General features: G+C 33.6%; 3 protein-coding genes across 4 annotated transcripts; all 3 read left to right on the top strand.

Annotated features, from left to right (window-relative positions):
* The first annotated feature begins 43 nt into the window (after positions 1 to 43).
* On the top strand, positions 44 to 2,371 carry LOC110601227. The gene is made up of 3 exons (XM_021738291.2): positions 44 to 842; positions 1,207 to 1,418; positions 1,501 to 2,371. Exons 1-3 carry the CDS (start codon positions 753 to 755, stop codon positions 1,757 to 1,759), a joined length of 561 nt encoding a protein of 186 aa, XP_021593983.1. The 5' UTR covers positions 44 to 752; the 3' UTR covers positions 1,760 to 2,371.
* A 6,007-nt stretch (positions 2,372 to 8,378) lies between these two features.
* Positions 8,379 to 15,523, top strand: LOC110601677 (WD repeat-containing protein 44). The gene is made up of 7 exons (XM_021738903.2): positions 8,379 to 10,537; positions 12,395 to 12,485; positions 12,688 to 12,845; positions 12,936 to 12,987; positions 13,104 to 13,186; positions 13,359 to 13,452; positions 14,585 to 15,523. Exons 1-7 carry the CDS (start codon positions 8,759 to 8,761, stop codon positions 15,181 to 15,183), a joined length of 2,856 nt encoding a protein of 951 aa, XP_021594595.1. The 5' UTR covers positions 8,379 to 8,758; the 3' UTR covers positions 15,184 to 15,523.
* A 2,614-nt stretch (positions 15,524 to 18,137) lies between these two features.
* Positions 18,138 to 20,124, top strand: LOC110601006 (protochlorophyllide reductase, chloroplastic). Of its 2 annotated transcripts, XM_021737975.2 has the most exons (5): positions 18,138 to 18,299; positions 18,416 to 18,514; positions 18,643 to 19,174; positions 19,270 to 19,628; positions 19,718 to 20,124. In XM_021737975.2, exons 1-5 carry the CDS (start codon positions 18,246 to 18,248, stop codon positions 19,871 to 19,873), a joined length of 1,200 nt encoding a protein of 399 aa, XP_021593667.1. In that variant the 5' UTR covers positions 18,138 to 18,245; the 3' UTR covers positions 19,874 to 20,124. The 2 variants fall into 2 exon arrangements, with proteins under 2 accessions (XP_021593667.1, XP_043807362.1); XM_043951427.1 differs by lacking the exon at positions 18,138 to 18,299 and having other exon boundaries at positions 18,417 to 18,514; positions 18,598 to 19,174.
* The last annotated feature ends 2,191 nt before the right edge of the window (positions 20,125 to 22,315 follow it).

Raw genomic sequence — 22,315 nt, forward strand, 5'->3', positions numbered from 1 at the left:
TCTACTTAATTTCTTTTCCTTTGATAAAAACCCTGCGGTGATTAATAATGACTTCCTCTCCTTGGTAGCGCAAATATCCAGAGTTGACAAGGCAGTGACTGGGAAGCTAGCCCAGTTCCAGAGGTGGCCTTGCTCGATGTTGATCTTCAATATATGATTGTTCATCCATTTCTTGTAACAGTCACAAACAGAGATTGCACGCTCATGGAGATCCATATATAACCCATTAACATTTATGAATCAGACTTCTGACACAGATAAAAATAGGTACTTGCAATCGAAAATCTCCTTGCTAAAAATTTTTTAAATGAGGAGATATATCTAGCTTTACCAGGCAGACATTTAATCCTTAGCCTAATATCAAAATTTTGACCAACTCAGTCTATTATGGACCAAATCACCAGATACGAAACAAGGTTTTACAAATGGGTTCCTTGTGTCTTTGGACAAAATTTTATGCAAATCAATATTAATGTCATTTGAGAAGAGTGGAGAAATACACTAACAATAAAGTTTGCCTATTGCCATGAGACCGTGACTCTGCTGGGATGTTTTGACAAAGTCAATTTAATGTTTCTAGTCGAAGTTTCTACCTAAAGTTAGGAACTTTCCTTCCTATTCTACTTTACTCATTATATGTTTTTGACTATGAATTAGTGAGAGTTATCAATAGTCAATGTTATGGTTGTTCCTCATTCATGTGTATCCTGTAAACGCCAAAGGAGAGGAGAGGAGAGGAAGAGAGCTTGCAAATGGCGTCAACACTTCTATTCCTAGCGTTGTTTGTTCTTGATTTCATTGCTTTTGCACTAGCTCTTCAAGCAGAGCATATGAGAAGTACGGTAAGTCCTCTTTCAATTGTTAGATTATCTATATTCCTTTCTTTATGTTTACCAAACGAATTCTCTTTCTTCATTTTGGTTAAATCTACAAGATGGGCAATGGCCAAAATGACCATAGCAAGTAACTGTAACCTGTGTAAGGGGTAGCCTGATGGATTTCAGAGTTCTGTTCTTGGGCAGCAATTGTTTATAGTGGAACTAATTAGTAGCAAGCCTCTTTTTAGTAATTAGGGCACTTTTGCATTCACCTTTATCCATGGATTTCATTTCCTTTATACATTTCACTGCTATGGGATTTGATCATAAATTAGTATAAACATGAAAATTGCGAAACAAAAATTGGTTTATAATGATATTTTGTCAGGCCAAGGTTGTCGTTGACCCTGAATTCATGTACAATTACTGCGTGTACGACTCAGAGATTGCAACAAGTTTAGGAATTACTGCAACTGTACTACTTTTGGTGAGTCAAGTTCTCACAGTGAGGTTGGCCTGTCCATTCTCCTTCTCCTTCAGGAAGGCCCTGAAGCATGGAGGTTACAGAACTTGTGCAGTGATCCTTTCCATTACCTCCTGGTAAGTGACTACAATTAAGTTGCAGGAAAAATGGATTTTTGGGATTTAATTATAGAAGATATTAATCTGTAGTGTTAATTAGGATTACATTCATGGCTGCTGAGGGATGTTTGGTGGTGGGTTCTGTGAGGAATTCTCAACACACCAAATACAGGACCATATTCGGTGATGACCCGCCTTATTGTGAGACGTTGAGGAAGGGAGTTTTTGAGGCAGGGGCAGCTCTCACATTGCACACCAGTTTATTCTCCAAGATGAATTACGTCTGCTGTTTTAAGCATCAGGTCCAGGAAGGCTTTGACACAGACAACACTGAGTTGGGAACCTACGCCTCCATTTAATTTAAGTTAATTTGTTTTTTGCAATACTCCTGTATCGCGTAAGTTTGCTTGCCAATGATAAATTCAATAAATTTTCTTTTAACAAAAAATTGCCTATTCAAAAGTTCACCCAAGTGACCCAAGGCAGGAATTGCCCCTAGCATGGCCCAGCCTGCTCTTCTGCTCGCCAACAGGCTAGCCAAGGCAGAAGCCCAAGCAAAAGAAAAGTAATGAAACTCAGAATTGAATTCCATGGGCCAAACAAAAAATAGAGAGAGCCGAGGGAAAATAAGTATCCTCTTTTTTCCATTTTTTCTGTAAATTATTTTTTGAAAAAATTCTAAAAGTTTCTATGAGCTAAACATCCATTATTCCATTTTATTTGGTTTCCAATACAAACCAAGCATTTTGCAACAGTAAGTATAATTTTTCATGTATCTATGCCTCTGGCTAACTCTCACTTTTCAAGCCAAACATAAGCATCAAAAGAGAATAAACAATTTTAATTTTTAATACCCCACAGAACCACAGTACTAGAACATTATGTTCAGATTACATTACTAAAGCTGCCATAATATGCCCCAAACTCAGAGAATAGAATACAAATCAGGAAGACTTAATGCTTACCGCTACTATAATCCCTTTTGTTCTCATGACAATATATTATATTTCAATTTCAACAAAAAGACTCTCTCCAGACCTATTTTTCAAATCACATTATACCGCAGAGACTGCAAAGGTTGCAGGCTCAATCAAACTGTTCATCTGGAAAGCAAAACAATAAAACCCCAATAATTCCCACTGTTGTTCAAATCCTGCTATTTAAAGTATGGGTTTTCAATCTGCAGAACATTATCCATTTAATGTACGAAAAAAAATTATATATGGATGACGTTAGTATTTCAACATTTGTATCATCCTCCAGGTGAATAATTAAAATACATGAAATTTTCAGATTCATTGGATCCGCAGAATCACAGAAAATTATTTCTCCTTGTCGTAAGAAATTAATAACTATATGTTTCACTAATTTTGCACAATGGAAGATCGAAAATTGTTTGGATCAAATATGTACAGCATTTAAATCAATCTGTGGTGCAGTTGAGAGAATTTATTAGTGTTTCTTCTTTTTAAGAATTCTCCATTCCACAGGTAACTTCAGTTGCCCTATTATCTCTTGCATACATTAGACAGGAATCTTAATTTTGAAGTAACAATAGGGTAAAAAATTGAATTCATAAACCTTGCGCTATGAGAAATTCAATCAATCAGCCACTGGACTACTAGTAATATGCTATTAACTTTGTGATGGATTCATGAAAACAAAAAAAGAGAACAACTCAGCTGAAGATTGATAAGTTATTACACAACAGCTTCCACTTAGAAGAAATGTTTTTATTGCATAAGTGTATTTGTTCTGCAATAAAGGCAGACAATCAGTACAAAAGCTAACAGCATGTGAGAGCTATAAATCAAGCAAATGGGACATGTCATTACTCTATAAATTACAATATTTCTCATTCACACTTAAATCTCAGTAATCTAACTATTTGTCTCATATAACTTTGGTATGGTAATCCAACTACTTTAATTAGCATAACTAAATCACATAACATATAGACATGAGTCTGCAAATTCCACCTATAATTATCTAAAACATGCCAATTGCAGGAATTCCAATTGATAATTTAGCATTAATGTAGTCCTATTAGCTAGGGCATTCATTACTTCCTATTTAGAACCACACAATTAAATCTCAATCCCATTTTAGGTATTTGGACTTTTTTTTTTTAATAAAAAAATGGCCTTTATTTCTTGACCAATGTCCTTACAAGAATTAAGGAGAGTCCCCACCATCATCTGACATTATGAGAAAACAAGGACAGCCATAAAAAGCATCTTACAAATTATTGAGCATATAATCATTCCACTGCTTTTATCTAAAGTGATAAATATCAACCATAAAATCAGCTCTTCAATGAAAACCAAGAAAAACAATTTTAATTCTCTCAACGTTTTAAAAGATATAATTTAATTTAAAATATACTTTATAATATAAAATGCACTAATTTATTAAAAAACCTGTGGCAGACTCTTTTTTTTTTTTTTTTTGTCATAAGATATAGTTCATTGCTAAAAGCCATCAAGTAGCAAGGAGAATACAAAGTTCATCTGATACAGGGGATTAACTCTGAACGAACTATCCGTGATGAACTTTTTACAAAGGAGATGTGAAGTCTGATTATGAGCCCGACGTACCCAAGAAAAAGAGATAGACTGCAGACTCTTTTTAGCGGTTGCAATTCAAGGTTGAATTAGGTAAAATCCAGTGAGTCCAATCACACAGATACTCACAGCACTTGATTATACTTCAAGGAAATTTTGGGATCGATTGATTTGACATTACTATTGATTTTTTTTGTTTTTAATTCATGATTATGAAATGTGAAGGGAACCCTCCCTCCTGTTCACTGCTCAGCCATTTTCTCTTCCTTTGCCTTCCTCTTTTATGTTTTTTTAAACTATTTTTTTGTTTCAACAAAATGGGTTTAGATTTAACAAAAGAGGAACACACCACGTGGCTTGATTCCCAACAGCCTGTTTAAGCTTTGAAATGGGAATCCCTCTTTAATTTTATTTTTTTAATTTGAAATTAAAACTGTGATATAACATGCTTTGCACTTAAAATTTAATTAAAATTCCCACCATCTAATTGTCATGCTTTAGCAGTTGTGGTGGTGACAGATCATTTTGGGTATTTGAATTTAATTAATTTGGAAAATTTTTAATTAACCATTCATGCACATTTGACATGAAAAATAATTGGATATTATTGGAACCATGACCATGTTGCAATTAACATTTCATAAATAATTAATTCACACATAAATTACTTTAATTTATAATTCCTTGGCCTCTAATCAAATGTACGGTAGATTGTGGTTTGTCCACATATTTTATGAAAATGTAGTCATCATCACCCTACTGATTTTATTTGATTTCGTTTTCAGCTACTGCTTTTGTTTCTTTTTCTCAATCTCATCTGAGACATCAAAAGTTATAATGGCTTCAAAATCAAATGTTAAATCAAAGGTACGTTTTGCTTTAAGTTTTCCTCCCAGCCGTCAAATATATAAAGACGTGTCCAATTTTATAGCTCACGGCCCTAAAAATAATTTAATCTTATTAAATTAAATTTGTTTATATAATTTTAAATACACTTTTGAGATATTTTATGTAAAGTAAATTACAGAAACCATAACATAAAACTATAATTATAACGCATTCTCTCTCTTTCTCTCTCTCTCTCTCTCTCTTTTTTTTTTAATTTCTAAATTCTATTTGTTATTTAAAAATTTTATAAATTTAAATTTTATTTTGGATAATATTTTTTTTAAATTTAAATCAGAAATTAGATATTAAAAAATAAAATATAAAAATTTTTAAATTTATTTAAATATATTTATTATCAAATTAAATATATGAGTGCATTTCGAATAATATTATAATTAAAGATTTATAATTAAAAATAATAATTTCTGATTGATTTGAAATAATATAAAACCGACCCAATTCTCCTAAATATCAAACTCGTAATTTGATTAGAATTGAACCCAACAATCTTAAATCAAAATTGTTAAAACCAAAAGTGGAAAATCTAATATTAGTTAACTTTTCTAAATAAAATCTATCAATATTGATATAAATCAAATCACAATTTGCTATTTTTTATAATACATAAATAAAATAAAATTTTAAAATTTTGATCGTATTTATTAAAATAGAAAGGATATAAAAAAATTTTATTGACCGATTTGATCAGATTAAAATAAAAACTACCTCTAAAAAGTTAAAACATATTGTTAAAAATTTTAGATCAGTCGCCGATGTGCAATGTAGAAAATAGATCTTTCAAAACTTGAACCGTCACAAAATTTTAAATGTGAATATTTCAGAAAATATTAATGTGATATCTTTAATTAGAGAAATTAGATTAATTGATTCCAAATTTATTACTTAGCCGAGCTGTTTGAAATTCCTGACAAAAAAGAAATTTTTGATCTGATGATGAGACTAATGACAGAAAAAATATTACTCCGTAATTGGTTTTAACTCAATTTTAATTGAAAAATATCATACCTCAAATTTAAAATTGTATTGTATTACGTGTAACCTAATTTTTAATTTATTGGACCCTTAATTATAGAAATGTAAGTTAATGCTAACTTTCAATTTCTCTGATCTTTCCACTTTTAATTTCTTAATGAAAAATGGGTAATAATTTGCAGAAGGGGAATGGAAGCCGAAAATTGAAAGAATATTGTTTGATTGTTTGAGCAATTAATCGGATATGCTGCAAGGCTTAAAGGGCCATTGGTTCACTTTCAAATTTAATGCAATCACAACCAATAACTATGTTTATTAATTAACACCTCCAAATAATGACCCATACACACACTCATATTCTTCTATCACTTAAATTAAAAAAGAAAAATTTATTCCTATTAAATTAAATATAGTATAGTTGTGTGATGATAGAAGCAAAATTGGGTGACTTTCTCTCTACCATGAAAACTTCCTCCTATGCAAAATGAGCAGGAGCTTCGCTAACTTCATGTGGAAGAATGAGTTGTAGTGCTTTTTGGTCCGATTGGGAAACTAGCAATTTAAGTGGTTGTTTGGTTGGAGATTCAAGCAATTGTACCTTTCTTTGTTTAAATAATCTCATATTTTGCCTAACCATAATTAAATCATTGGATGCCAACACATGCATGTTTTTTCTTACATTATTTTCATGGGTATTTGCTCTTCTTTAATTTCTATGCTATTTCTACCCTAATAATAATGTACTAGTAGCTAGGTTGTTAGATTTAATTACATCATTATTTGTTTCAAGTAAACAAAATCTACCCCTCAATTATTAGCCCACTTCTACTTTGCCTAATCTATACTTGTTAATTCTATTAAAATTACATTTAGTAAATAAAAAATAAAAATTGAATTGCAGACACAAAGAAAATATTTTTAAATTAAGGGGCAAAACCCAAAGAAGGCTAAGGTATAGTGTAGGTGGTGGGTATGAGAAGAGCACGTGATTTAGGGCATGTAATGTAATGAGCAAAACACAGAGAACAAAACAATGCATTACTTTGACTTTTTCTATAGTCTCTCTCTTTTTTCCATTCTGTGTTTGTTGACAATCCATATATAGCCTTTTAGCCTTTCATACCTAAGCTCTGCACATACCCTTTTAGACTCCTATATCCTCTACGTAACATTTTGGCAGCCTTCCCTATTTACCAATCCATGCATCACAATTAACCCATTAATTATAATATTACACGTTAATCATCTCGTCTTAACAATTTTAATCGTTATCCTTAATGGAAATTTAAAAAAAAAAAAGAAAAAGAAAATGGGAAACCTACAGCCTCTCAGCTATAAAGAAAGAAAGCAAAGTTGGTATAAGAGCACAGAGGTAGGCTCTCCATTCTGTATCTTTCTTGAGATATGGATGAAAAAGAAAGGAATCGTGGTTGAAGACAATTAATAGAGATGGTCCCAAATGGCAGATGAAGAAGTAAAGCAGATGGTGTGGGGTGTCATATTCAGTTAACAGTAATGGGCTGGACACCATGTGTGTCTAAAGGAGTACAGTTTGGTAGGTGAACAGGGAAACTCGCCATTGTTTAGCTGTACTATTGTATTCTTGTTTTAATTTGCTTTACTTTTATCTGGGCTTTCAGTTTCTTCCTTCCTTCCTTCAACCACAAGCCCACTCGAGCATTCACCTTTTACCTAAGTTAAGCCCATTGTTAATCGCTCTCTCATGTAATAATCCCATGGATAATCTTATCTTATTTCAGTAATTATTTCAGTAATTAAGGATGGAACATAAAAGCATTATCCAATAAATGAAACATGCAGTAAACGTTTAACACAAATATATTGGACACCCAAATGTAATTAGTGTATGTCTTACGCTAATCATCTAACATGTTTATGACCAAATATATGCCAACACCCATAAAATGCCATTTCTCTCCATCACCATTCCTTTGAATAAGTATAAAAATTACTGTATATTTCACATTGCCTAAGAGAGGAGGAAATAAACTATAAGTCTCACATTTGGAGAGCCTAAACTAGACCTTTGACTGTGTTTGTCTATATATGTGAAAGGAAATGGAGATATATTGCATGTTACAAGTATAAAAAAAAAACAGAGACATTTAGGCATATGCATATAGTGTGGTCGTTGTAACAAATTATCCTCATGTTGTCCAAGCATCTTCCATTTTCACAGTTTGACGATAAATGAAATAATGCAGTTTGTTTGAAAATATTTTATTATTAAATGAATCATTTTAAACAAACCACCGCCATAAATTCTTTTGATAAAAGCTATAAATTAATTTATATATCCAGTTATTTTTTATATGTTATATTTGACATCAAAATTTCATAAAGTAAAAAGTAGAATATTTTTCTGAAAAATTAAAAATAATACGTTTAATTAAATTAATAGATTGAATCATTTTTAAAAACATAAATTTTTAGAATTAAGAGGCAAAACCAAATAATAACCTTTCTTATTTTCTTCCCCTCGATGTATCCCACGAGCCCGTCCCATGTTAATAGAAAATTAGAAACAAAAAGTCCAAACAGAAAAAACTCTCTCTCTCTCTCACTTCTCCACACAAAAACATCACCGGACTCTCTCTCTCTCTCTCTCTCCCCCCAAAACATAGGGCTTCGTTCCCTCCTCCCTCTCTCTCTCATCGGATCTGTCTTCTCTCCGATCTCCCCAATCCCCTACAGATCGCACCTTAAACCGCACTCTCCATAACCAGCGACATACTCCATAGTCCCATTTACCAAAATAACTACTATCCTTTCTACCAATTTTAATTATTTCCCACCTCTTTCTCTTCTTTCCTCATCTTTATTTCCGCTTCTTCTAATCTAATGGATGCCAAATGTCCCTCTAGCTAGAGGTTTCACAATGACCGCCCAGAGATGAGCAGGAACAGCCGCAACTGCCATAAGGACGCATCCCAAGAAGAAGAAGAAGAAGAAGAGGAGGAGGAGGAGGAGGAGGAAGAAGAAGAAGAAGAAGAGCATTTCTACGAGTCCCTTGATCGCATTGCTTCTTCTTCTTGTTCTTGTTCTGCTTCCAACTCCGACTCTGATCCCGACCCCAATCCCACCCGCTCCAATTCCATTTCTAATTCCCCCGGCAATAATAATGACCCCCCATTTTCGGTTTCTAAATTGCCATTGGGTGTATCCAAGTACGCCGTTTGGATCTCCGAGCCCGCTTCGGTGTCCGAGCGTCGCCAACGCTTGCTCCATCAGATGGGCCTCACTTCCGACCCTTCTCTCTCCCGGGCCAAACCCGAAGGAGATTTCCACTTTAACCGCTCTGTGTCATCGGATCATTTGAGTCAGGAAAAACCCGGTCCCAGTACTTCTGGCGGCATCGTCCGCTCGAAATCAGACGGTGCCGGTCCAAGAACGGATCGGGACGGTGGTGATGACAAGTGTAATGATGATTTTAATTCGTGTTCTTCTCCTTCTTCTTTGCTATCTGTTTATTCTCCTCGGATTCTTTCACATGATTTAATGGATGTAAATAACTGTAACTCCAATTGTGACAAAAACAACAAGGACAACAATAATGTTGTTGTTTCTGGTAGCAAAAAAAAAACCAACGTTTCATCTCCCAAATCTACTGCTCTTTCCCTTAATAAGCCGCCTTCAGGTAAATATGGTAGGAAAATGGATTCATATCGATCTGATTCCACGAATTCGAGCGGTAATTTGAATGGAAGTTATTCAAACACCAGTATGGGAGAGCTGGTGGAGGAATTGGATAGTAATGGGGTTGGCGGCATTGATACTACAGCAACAGCAGCAGAAAACCAAGTGTGTACCATTAAGAATCTTGACAATGGGAAAGAGTTTGTTGTTAATGAGATAAGGGAAGATGGGACATGGAACAAATTAAAAGAAGTGGGGACTGGGAGGCAGTTGACAATGGAAGAGTTTGAAATGTGCGTCGGGCATTCGCCAATCGTGCAAGAATTGATGAGGAGACAAAATGAAGAAGATAGTAGCAGGGAAAATCTTGATTCCACGCCCAATGGAGGTGTTGGAGGCGGTGTTTCAAAGTTGAAAAAGAAGGGTAGCTGGCTAAGGAGTATCAGGAGCGTGGCAAGTAGTGTAAAGGGACGCAAAGAGAGAAGCAGTAGCGATGATAGGGATACAGGTTCTGACAGGGGGGGAAGGAGGTCAAGTTCTGCTACAGATGACAGCCAGGATGTATCATTTCATGGGCCTGAGAGAGTGAGGGTAAGGCAATATGGGAAGTCATTCAAAGAATTGAGTGCACTTTACAAGAGTCAGGAGATACTGGCACATAATGGGTCTATATGGAGTATTAAGTTTAGTTTAGATGGGAGGTATCTAGCAAGTGCTGGTGAGGATTGTGTGATTCATATTTGGAAGGTTATCGAGTCCAAGAGAAAAGGGGACCTGTTGAATGATAAACAAGAGGATGGGAATTTTAACTTTTTGTTGACAGCAAATGGATCACCTGAACCGTCTTTGTTCTCACCAACAGCAGATGGTCATCATGAGAAGAAGAGGAGAGGCAGGACGTCTATCAGTAGAAAATCTTTGAGCCTGGACCACATTGTTGTGCCGGAAACTGTTTTTGCACTTACAGATAAACCCATTTGTTCATTCAAAGGACATGTAGATGATGTGCTTGACCTTTCATGGTCCAAGTCTCAGGTTGATTACTTTCCCTTTTCCTCCAGGGCATATATTTATGGTGGATGTGTTGATTTTACTTATCCTCCTTTAATCACTGCAATTTATTTATTAACTTTCATGTCCCCTTAATGTGAAATACATTGTGGTTAAATTATTATGTGGTTTCTATGCACATTTTGTCAAAGTTGTCTGATTTGTATTTTTATTGCATTGATTCGTAAATTTCCTTTATTCATGTGTTGCAGCTGAAGTAAAGTACTTATATTTCCAGTTTCTTTCTCTTTTTATGGTATTTTAGGACAGATATTCCAGAATATGATGGATGAGTTTTCACATTAGATGAAACTTTGTAACATATTGTAAGACATCATAAATAGACTGGATAGGCTTGTCATGCTGCTGACATTGGTATAATTATGCCATTTCCCTTTTTCTAATACCTGTATGTCATTGTCTTGCATATTGGACCACAAATGATCTAGTAGCAGTTGTTTATCAAAATTGTTGCTCTTTGTAAGAATGAGAAACTGGAAGTTGCCACAAGTCATCAATGCATACTCTATAACATGGTAGAATTTAAGGTTAGAAAAAAAAAGGACACAGAACAAGGATTCCTGAATTCGCCATTTCTTTTTTAAAAAATATAATTTAAGAAACTTAACTGAGAAAGAAGAAGCTCAAGGAACAAATAAAGAAGCCACAAATACTACCCTAGTTCACAATAACTGCACAGATGGAAACTAGTAAATGTAGTTTTAGTTCTCATTGTCCAAATACACCGTGGCCCATGCAACCACAGAGATAGTGCTTCTTGTAGGGCCTTCCCCTCCTATCTTGCCCCTGAACGTGTGAAATGAATTAACATGTGTAATAGCCCATTTGAAAGATGCCTAGTGGATGCAAGAAGAGATGGCCACAAGTCTCACGGCTATTAAGTCACAACACCTACATCATGAGATGAAGTTGTATTGTCTTTGCATCCTATTAAGGATCCTATGCAAATAAAAGCCTTAACGCTTCAGGGATTACTCATATTGTTAATCTTAAATAAATAGCTTGGGAACTTGCATTAGGCTTGTGGTCATGAGAATTTATTCATTCTGCATTTACAAACTTTACAGGGGCAGTACAGGATTGGTCCTACTGTCCTAGCTTCTAGGATTTGGGGTCTACAATGATAAGTTGAGATGTAGGCATAAGAGGAAATGGCGTTGCTTCAACTCTGGAAGTTGTCTAAGTGCCTTAGGTTTCAGGTTAAGTCCAGATGCTGGCAGTATGACGGGATTTAGATTGAGTTTCCAACTTTCCATGAAAGGGTATTATCTTGCTTTGCTTGACACATGGACTGCCTGTGGAATAATTTTCAATTTTTCTTGTTTTTGAACCTTGTTAGTGGCAAATCGATTATTGTTGACTGGCATAGCATGTGTATTTACAGAGATTAAGTGGATCATGCATCAAAATTATGATAGAAATAATATTGTTTGTGGCAAATTGGTTATTGTTGACTGGCGCAGCATGTGTATATACAGAGATTAAAAATACTCTTTCTTGCTTGTATGTATTTGGCAGTTTTGAGTTACTGTAGGGGACACTTAGAAGTTTGAAATCACTGAAAATGTGGAATATCTTGTTGTATGTGAATGTGACATAAAAAAGAAAGCGGGGCGGGTTGGGTAGGGAGGGGGGAGATTAGATGGTTTTGCTGCTTTTGGAGGGTTGAAGTAGATTATTTTTTATTCATTTATTTTCAGTTTCGGTTGCTGGTGAGCTTGGAACTGAAGATTTGTGCATGTATCTATTCAATAATCACAAACTAACAGAATAGTGTATTCTTACAGAATCCTAACATTTTTTATTTCATCGTTTTTGCAGCACCTGCTTTCTTCTTCAATGGACAAAACAGTGCGCCTGTGGCACTTGTCTACCAAGACTTGTTTGAAAATATTCGCGCACAGTGATTATGGTTAGTGTCTTTGCCAAAGGCTTCTGATGCTTCCATGCCCTATTCTTCTTTGTTTAGCTTATTTGTTGGCCATTAAATAAAATGTTTCTGTTATAATTTGCCCCTTTCTCTAAAGGTGGCCCCTTTATTGATAACTTTTTATATTCTCAGTTCATATTAGGAATCACTAATTGTTCTATTTATTTGACTTTTCATGGCACAGTAACTTGCATCCAGTTTAATCCTGTTGATGATAGATACTTCATTAGTGGGTCCCTAGATGCAAAAGTTCGCATATGGAGCATCCCTGATCGTCAAGTTGTTGATTGGAATGATCTGCATGAGATGGTCACTGCTGCTTGCTATACTCCAGATGGCCAGGTTGGTTGCAATTTATAATATGTTTATGTTCTTTCTATGGCATGTAAAAAGGCTTTATTTGTAGCTAAAGAATTGTTTTGGCTGTTGAAGGGTGCCCTTGTTGGCTCATACAAGGGAAGCTGCCGTTTGTACAGTACATCTGGTAAAATTTGATACCCCCCCCATCTCCGCCCTCTCTCTTCATTGTTAAATTGTATTCCCCACTCATTATTTTCTTATTTCTTAATTTCATCTTTTTTTTTGTTCTGATTGTTTCAGAGAATAAGTTGCAACAGAAATGTCAAATTAATCTGCAAAATAAGAAGAAAAAAGCTCATCTAAAAAAGATCACTGGGTTCCAGGTAGCCCCACTTTTGCATTCAGTTCATAAGCATGCATGTACACTTTCAAATAGAAAACTGTGATTGTTTTTCTGGCTTTTCTCATCATCATCATCATTTTTGTGTTAGGCATAACTTGTACTATATCTGAGCTATATGATCCTTTCTAATCTCTGATCATTTCTACAAACAGTTTGCACGAGGAAGTTCATCAGAGGTGCTCATCACATCAGCAGATTCTCGAGTACGAGTTATTGATGGTGTTGATTTGGTTCACAAGTTCAAAGGTAGGAATGCAGGCATATTGTTTCTTGTTATTTCTAGCTGCCTAGAGCCACACCATACCTAGAGTATGGCTACCGTCAATGGCATCCAATGCAATGTACTAAATTAACTTTGGGCTCTATTATCTGAATTGACCTTTATCCCAGTGAAATAGCAAACTTCCAGACCCCTTATAAAATGTGATTTTAAGACATTATCGAGCATACGTCTGGAAGTGCATTATTTTGAGTGGGCATCTATATTTATGAACCTTAGGAGCCAAAGCTTATGCTTGAGCACAAAATCTTTTTTATTATGGTTGCACTTTCAAGGTTGCTGCTTTGAAATGGAGAGGCGACTCCAATATAAGTGGCTGTACTTGCTTTCAGCCAGCTTATCCAAAGGCATTTATATTTCAGTGTTATTTTTTTTTCATATACTATTTTAATATTGAGATATTATTTTATGTTGTCCTTTTTCCCTCTTATATTGTGTTGCTTATTTATTTATGCTGGTTAGAATGGTCCTAATTAATATTGTGTTGAGCCTTGCATGATGATGGGTAAAACACCTATATTTATATGCCTTCACCATTTATAGCAGAGTCCTAATTATTATTAGATTTATTGTTATATTATTATTTTAGTTTAAGTTTGTTTAGGATTTCTAGTTAGTATTTTATTGTTTGGGTTATACATCTAATGTTATTAGAGTTGCAAAAACTGCATAAATAGGTCTGAGGTTTTATATTATGATGATTATTGTTGGCAATTAATAAGAAATTTTAGAGAATTTGTTAACATTTTTCATTTAGTGTCCGACCATCAATTGCTAAAATTCTTTCTCAAGAGGCCTTCTTAAGCAAATAAGGGGCTTCAGAAAGCGAAATAGCTTTCTGTCAAAATAAAACATACTTGGATAAAAGAAGTCCCCGCTTTTTTCATCAGTACCTAGGAAATCTTCCTACCCCGTCCCTTACAGACTTGAAAAAGGAAGAAGCAACAGAAGTGCTATGAACTCCTTTAAGTGTTCAAGTGATTCTATTTTAATAGCAGATGTCTTTTTTTGAAAGGTTTTGAGTTGTTAACTTGAATGCCAAAAGAAAAAATTGTTATTGTATCATCCTCACAGGTTGTGTTGGCGATTATTTGACAGGGTTTCGTAACACCAACAGCCAAATCTCGGCCTCCCTCACAGCAAATGGGAAATATGTAGTCTCTGCTAGTGAGGATTCATATGTTTATGTGTGGAAGCACGAGTCTGATTCTCAACCCTGCAGAAGCAAAGGTATTACTGTAACACGGTCATACGAGCATTTCCAATGTCAAGATGTGTCTGTGGCCATCCCATGGCCAGGCCTAAGTGACACATGGGGACTGCAGGATGCTTATTCTGGAGAGCAGAATGGGGTGGATAACCATCTTGATGAGGTCTCTGTTGCCAATCATCCTCCTACACCTGTTGATGAATCAAGTTGTAATGAAGGTTCTCAATCACTATCAGGGTGCACAAATAGTCCACTGAATGGAATTATTTGTAGTGCGACCAATGGTTACTTCTTTGATAGAATTTCAGCAACATGGCCGGAGGAAAAACTCAAAGTAGCTACGAGAAGCTGGAGCCCCCGTACGAGTGTGGATTTTTCAGATGGGATGAACCAAAACATGTCAGCCTATGGTATGGTGATTGTAACTGCTGGCATTCGAGGGGAAATTAGAACTTTCCAAAATTTTGGATTGCCAGTTCGAATTTAAGGGGCGGAAAAAGGTATAGAAGAAGGTGGAGTAAATTGAGTTGGCAAGCCAGTACAGTAAAAAATTCCCCCCCGTTGGTTTAATTTGTATAGGGATATTTGGTGAGATGTGTAATATTAGCGAGTTTCGGTTCTTTTCTTGTGCTTCTGCTCGTCGGATGTCGAGTGCAGATGGATATCCATTCCGATCGAGCATTGAGAAAAATTATAGATTTGTTAAAAAAAAAAAGGAGAGAAAAAAATTTACACCTTGGGTTTAGAAACCGATGTATTTCTCATGTCGGGAATTGTAGAGTTATGAGCATGGCAAAAGCTTATTGAATTAAAATGAAATTCTTTCACATTCGTTGTTCATTGTTCATTTTGTTATTTGAGTTTACTATTTTATAGTTTTAAATTAATTAGTTTAAATAATTGGGAAAACTAAGCTTGTTTAAACTGTTTTTTCTTAATTTAATAATCAAGTAATAGTATAAATCGATAAAAGTTAATTATAAGGATAACATCATAAAATAATACGCTGGATTTCCTTGATGATGAAAAATATTTTCCATTTTCTAACAAGTGTTCATCAAAATTATTGAAAAGAAAAAATATTTTTTAATTAAAAAACTATTTTCTGTACTTTAATGAGCTCGTTAATATTATTAGACATTTTATACATGAATTTTAATGATAGTATTTTTTTTTTATATCGGGACTGCAAATAAATTATTTTTATAAAAAATATTTTTATATTTTAGTTATTTTTAGTGAATGTGTCAAAATAATTAATTGCGAACCACTATACAAAAGGGAACAACAACCATAAGACTGGATTTTATTTAATTTCACTTTATTGGTATTAGGAGTTGTTGTTACTGAATTATTTAAGTTATATTCGTTTAAGCTTCATAGTTTAACTATTCGTTTGAGATGCAGGAATTAAAATATTTTATATTATTATTCTATAAAAATAGTATAAAGTTATTTTATAAAATACTATAAAACTATTTTATAAGATAATATAATTTTTTTATATTTAGATTTTAAATTTGAAATTGAATGAAAAATAAATTATTAAATTTTATTTTATTTTTTAAAATTTAAAATAATATTAAAAAAATATTGTATGATTTCTAATAAATTTAAAAATATTAAATATTAATAAGTATAAAATTATATATTAATAAATTTATAAAAAATAAAGAGATTACAATTATCACAATAATTAATATAATAAATTATAATAATTTAATATTCAAAGTTTATAATGCTTGATTTAAAATATTATTTTATTTTTTATTATATTTTAATTATTTATATTTATTTATTTATTATTTGAATTGAATAAAATTTTAATTTAATAATATTTTATATAATTAATTTTATTAATTCTTTAATTATTTTATATTTTATCATAATTAATATTTTTATAATAATTTTAATCGATTATATATATTTAATTATTTATATTAGAGAAATAAAAATATATAATATTTATTAATTTAGTTATATTAGATATAATTTTAAAAATTATCAAATCAATAAATGAATACTTTTGTGAAATAATAAAAAAATTTTATACAATATTTTATTATAGACTTATATATTGTCAATGATTTATTTTTATTATTTAATCATCCTTTTATATATAATAGCTATCTAATTTTTATAAATATATTTTTAACATTATATTTATTATTAAAATAAAGAATAAACATACAATAAAATTTTTATTATAATATTAATAATATATTATATTAATAAGTAGTAAAAAATCAAAAAATTAGTAACTATCAACATAATAAATTATATTTATTATATAGGTAATTAAAAAGTCATATATTAATAATAATAATAATAAAAATAATAAATTATATTTAGCATATATATTAATTATTATTTTATATAAAAATAAAATAAAAAATTATAAATTTATACAATATGACATCATTATATAGAGTTAATTGTATTCTCACTATTTCATATATTTATTATTAGCGACATAAAACAGGAAAAACATATAGCATCAATTAATTAATAATATTTATTATAATTTATTTAGTACTAAAATTAAGAATAAAATATATATATTAAAATTTTTATTTTATTAAAATTAATATATTATATTAAAAAATTATAAAAATTTAAAAAATAACACACTAATAACGATAATAAAAAATTAAAAAAGCACATACGAATAATAATGATAAAAAATTAAAAAAGTTAAATATAAATTGTAATAATAAAAAAATAAATTTTATTTATCATAAATATTAATTAGTAACATAATTATATAAAAATATAATTTAAAACATTTAACATAAATATATAAATTTAAAAATATCTTTTAACATAATTATGTAAATTTTCGATTTGTCTATCTTTATAATATATTTTAAAATTCAATTATATATATATATTTTGATGGATGAAAAGACATAGGCACTGGACCTTAAAGTTTCAAGATGAATCTCATTATTTTTTTGCTTTTCGCGTAATACATTCTAAGAATTTTAAATGCTAAAAGATATGGTTAAAATATTATTTAAGTGAAATTGAATTTCGAATTTTATTAGAAAACAAAAGGATATTACTATTCAATAATAAAGGACAAAGCAAAGCACAAGAAAAAATGTTGGACAAAAGGAGATTACTATTCAATTGGTGCACCCTTAATCCAAAATCCTATCCCTATCTCCTGTCCTTCCTCAACTCTAACCCATCCCTACTGTCACAAGTGTCGACCAATAGTGCATCTTTTTGGGAGTCGGACCCCAATCTCTTACTATGCAACCCACTGATTTTTCCATACTTTTATCTATCCCCCAGAAATCCAAACTCACTCTCTCATTGGCTGCTTGAAAGTGATGTGGCAGACACTTGTACTGCAAATCATCTTATCCAAGATACTACTCCCCTTTTCTTTGTCGTAAACAGACACCGCCCCACTATATAATACATAATATCTGTTTCAAACACTCTCTATCTTGTTCACTGCAAGTCTCTTCTTCAATTTAGACACTCTTCACTTATCAGAAAGAATCTTAGAGCCCAATTCAGGGTTCTTTGCCAGTAATAATGGCTCTCCAGGCTGCTTCTTTGGTTTCCTTTGCTTTTCTTGTCCCCAAAGAGGTTTGCTACTTAATTTTTTCTATTAATATTTGGTGGGTGTCTATACCTGATTAGCTTAGTGCAATAATTACATGGGTATGCGGTACTGATTTTGTGGGTTTTTAATGTATATGCAGGGCAAAGCTAATGCATCGTTCAAGGACTCAAGTTTGTTTGGCGTTTCACTCTCAGACCAACTCAATGCTGACTGTAGCTCTGCTGCTTTAAGGTCCAAGGTAATAACTAGATAACAAATGCCATTCTTGCTTAACAAGTAATTCTGTAACAATTGATTATTAATTGGGTAATGCCTGTACAGCTTAAATCAATCAAAGGGAGTTATTTATTTATTTACTAATGGCAGAGGGAATCCAACCAAAGAGTTTGGGCTGTGAGAGCAGAGGCAATGGCGACAGCAAGTCCAGCAGTAAACAGGGATACAGCAGAAGGCAAGAAAACCTTGAGAAAGGGCAGTGTTGTGATCACTGGTGCCTCTTCTGGATTGGGTCTAGCCACAGCTAAGGCCTTAGCTGAAACTGGAAAATGGCACATAATTATGGCCTGCAGGGATTTTCTCAAGGCAGAAAGAGCAGCCAAATCTGCTGGCATTGCCAAGGAAAACTACACCATTATGCACTTGGACCTTGCTTCCCTCGACAGTGTCCGTCAATTTGTTGATAACTTCAGGCGATCAGGAAGGCCACTTGATGTTCTGGTTTGCAATGCAGCTGTATACTTGCCAACAGCCAAGCAGCCTACATTTACTGCTGAAGGATTCGAACTCAGTGTTGGAACTAACCATCTTGGTCACTTCCTCCTTTCTCGGTTGCTGCTTGATGATCTGAAAAAATCTGACTACCCATCAAAAAGACTAATAATTGTTGGCTCGATTACTGGTACGATACATTTCCTTATCAGCATATACATCTTATGTAATGTACACATCTCTTGACCTGGACTAAATGAAGTTCTGTTTCTGTGTAATTTTCAGGGAATACGAATACCTTGGCTGGGAATGTACCTCCCAAGGCCAATCTTGGAGACATGAGGGGACTTGCAGGAGGCTTGAATGGGATAAACAGCTCATCCATGATCGATGGCGAGGAATTTGATGGTGCCAAAGCCTACAAGGACAGCAAAGTCTGCAACATGCTCACTATGCAAGAGTTCCACAGGCGTTTCCATGAAGAAGCTGGCATCACATTTGCTTCCCTTTATCCAGGATGCATTGCCACAACAGGCTTGTTCAGGGAACACATTCCTTTGTTTAGGCTTCTATTCCCTCCATTCCAGAAATACATCACCAAGGGCTTTGTCTCTGAAGATGAAGCCGGAAAAAGGCTTGCTCAGGTAAAAAAAGGCGAAAACCACATATAAAACACTTGCTTCTATATTCTCATATCATGCAAGAACATAACCCGTTGCTTCCTTTGGTTTAGGTTGTGAGCGATCCAAGCTTGACAAAATCAGGTGTGTACTGGAGCTGGAACAAGGACTCTGCTTCATTTCAGAACCAATTGTCTGAAGAAGCTAGTGATGCAGACAAAGCTCGTAAAGTATGGGAGATTAGTGAGAAACTTGTTGGTTTGGCTTAATTGATGAGAAGCTTCAAGTTCTTGTCAAGTGAGCTTTGCCATGGAGAGGATGATTTGATGTTAGTATAGAGGCAGAGTCCTTTTGAGTGTGAAGCTTGGATTGCGCCGATGTGCTTCTGTAAACAATTTTCTCTTGTAGGAGTAGAAGACCTGTTTGTAACTTATTGACAATAAAATCATTCACTCTCGTTGCCAAGTGCAAAAAATACACTCGTCGAGAAATGAAAACATTCTGTAGCAATTCAGTATCATATGCATATGTATTATGGAACTATACAAAAATCAAGATTCCCATATAATCAATACATTTGAACATTGATTGTAATGATCCACCAGATTCGGTGGTCATATCATTCTAAAATTTCTCCAAAAATCTGGCAGGTGGCACGTCCCAAATACAGTTTTTAATATTACAAGCCCACAGATAACGTCACTGTCACTCACTCTCCTAGGCTGCTATCACTGCATATTTTATCCACCATTGGGAACCCAAGTAATTTATACTTCTGAGTTACCATCCAATAAGAAACACATAGCTTGAAGAAAGGTTATTCTCTCTCAGTACCACTTCTCCAAGATGGAAGTATTGACTAGGAAGGCTTGGATATCTTCTCTCTTCCGATGGTTCATTTTCTTGCCTTTTGTTTCAGTACCTGTATTCTTTCCCACAATGTTTGTGGAGCCCACTTTGAGATTGTGGGAAGGATTCTCACATTGTTTGCCAATGCAATTGAAATTGAATATATATTAGCTAAATTATAAATGGCTAAACTTTAATTTACTGTTATAATTGATATTAGAATTATTTGAATTAAAAAATTGTGTATAATTAGTGGCTCTACGAGGAAAGAGCTACCGTACAGAACAAGAAGGTGGAATCGCCCCGAGACACTAGCGAACCATAATTCCCAAAGGTCCAATCCTAATACAAGAATTGGAATCCAATTCAGCATAACAAGATTGCAACTCGGATAAGTTATTACTCGAGGTTTTGATCCTGGTGTAAGTAATTGTAATCCAATTCAGCCCAGCAAAATCGGCTGACCGTTGAATTCTATAAGAGTAATGACTCTCTCTTAAATTAGCTTTTGTGACCGTTGAATCTTACAGAAATAACAGCTCCTCTCTTTTAAACTAGTTTTTGAAAGGAATTAGTTTTTGAAAAGAATTAATTTTAAAAAAAATGAGTTAAACTTATCTAAATTTAATATCATCAACCAGCAAGGTTTTGTAAATTTAACCATTAATAAGATTAAAAGAACGGAGTATTTATGCATATAGCATGTAAGCACATCTGATTCTTATCTAATATCAATACACTATCGATTTTGTCATTGGAGGATGGTTATATAACAAATTTTTAAAGGAGGAAGATGGGAAACCACAAAAATATATCTTTCCGAAACAGAGTCGACTGATAAACAGTTGATTGCAACTTGCAAATGGAGCTCATAATACCACCACCAATCCAAAATCTCAAAATAATATGCCTGCTGGCCCTTTCATTTTCCTATGCCTTCATCTGTCCAATATTTACCATCAACTTGCAGCTTTAAAGTTCATAAGCAGGAAACCTGGTTTCAGATGGCAGAAAAATGTCAAAAGAGAGATAAGCCGTTCCTCCAACACCCTGAAGTAATAGCAAATAGGGATGATCAGCTCCATGCAGATCCTTTAGGTCTATATATTTACTCCACTTTACCAGTTACTTGATATAGTGGTGGAAATACATAGTTATTCCCACTGATGAAATGACATATGCCAATTCGCTTGAGGAGATCTTGGCTCCAAATCACCTATCATGAATCCATAGCAGCTTGCCAAAAACTCGTTGTCTGCAAAAACCTGAGTATGCAAACATTCAGTAAAACGCAGTCAGGAGAGGTACTGATAGCATTCTTCCTCCCTCTTAATAAATAAGGCAGGGATCACTGCTTAGAGAGACTTTATTTGTGTAAAAACTGGATGCAGCCATCTAGAAAACAGAACTGTAACTTCTTTAAGGTCTCTCTCTCTCTCTCTCTCTGTCTCTGTGTGTGCTCTTTTGAATTTTGAGCATGAGTCAGAAGAAGAATCGGTGCATGGCATAGATGCAAACCAAATTATTACTTTTCCCAGTGGAAGCCCCTCAACGGGATACTTAATTGAAATCTTTTGCATCATATCAAATTTACATGCTAGTTCAATTGCTGCAAGACCATATTAAATCTAGATTTCCATGTATTACAGTCAACTATTTTTGCATAGACAAACCATAGGAAAATTTTAGAAGGGAAAAATTAATCATTTCCTTTATTTATCTGTCATGGCTACTCAGTGCAGCATTTTTTTAATTCTCTGGGGATAATTACCACTGGGGAAAGGTTCTTAATGATGTAGCATAATGTACCCTTGACATCCTCTATTTCATTCGGTTCCAGTGCCATGTCCATCAAAACATGC

The sequence above is a fragment of the Manihot esculenta genome, chromosome 15 (genome assembly GCF_001659605.2).
Source record: "Manihot esculenta cultivar AM560-2 chromosome 15, M.esculenta_v8, whole genome shotgun sequence".
NCBI classification, from domain to species: domain Eukaryota; kingdom Viridiplantae; phylum Streptophyta; class Magnoliopsida; order Malpighiales; family Euphorbiaceae; genus Manihot; species Manihot esculenta.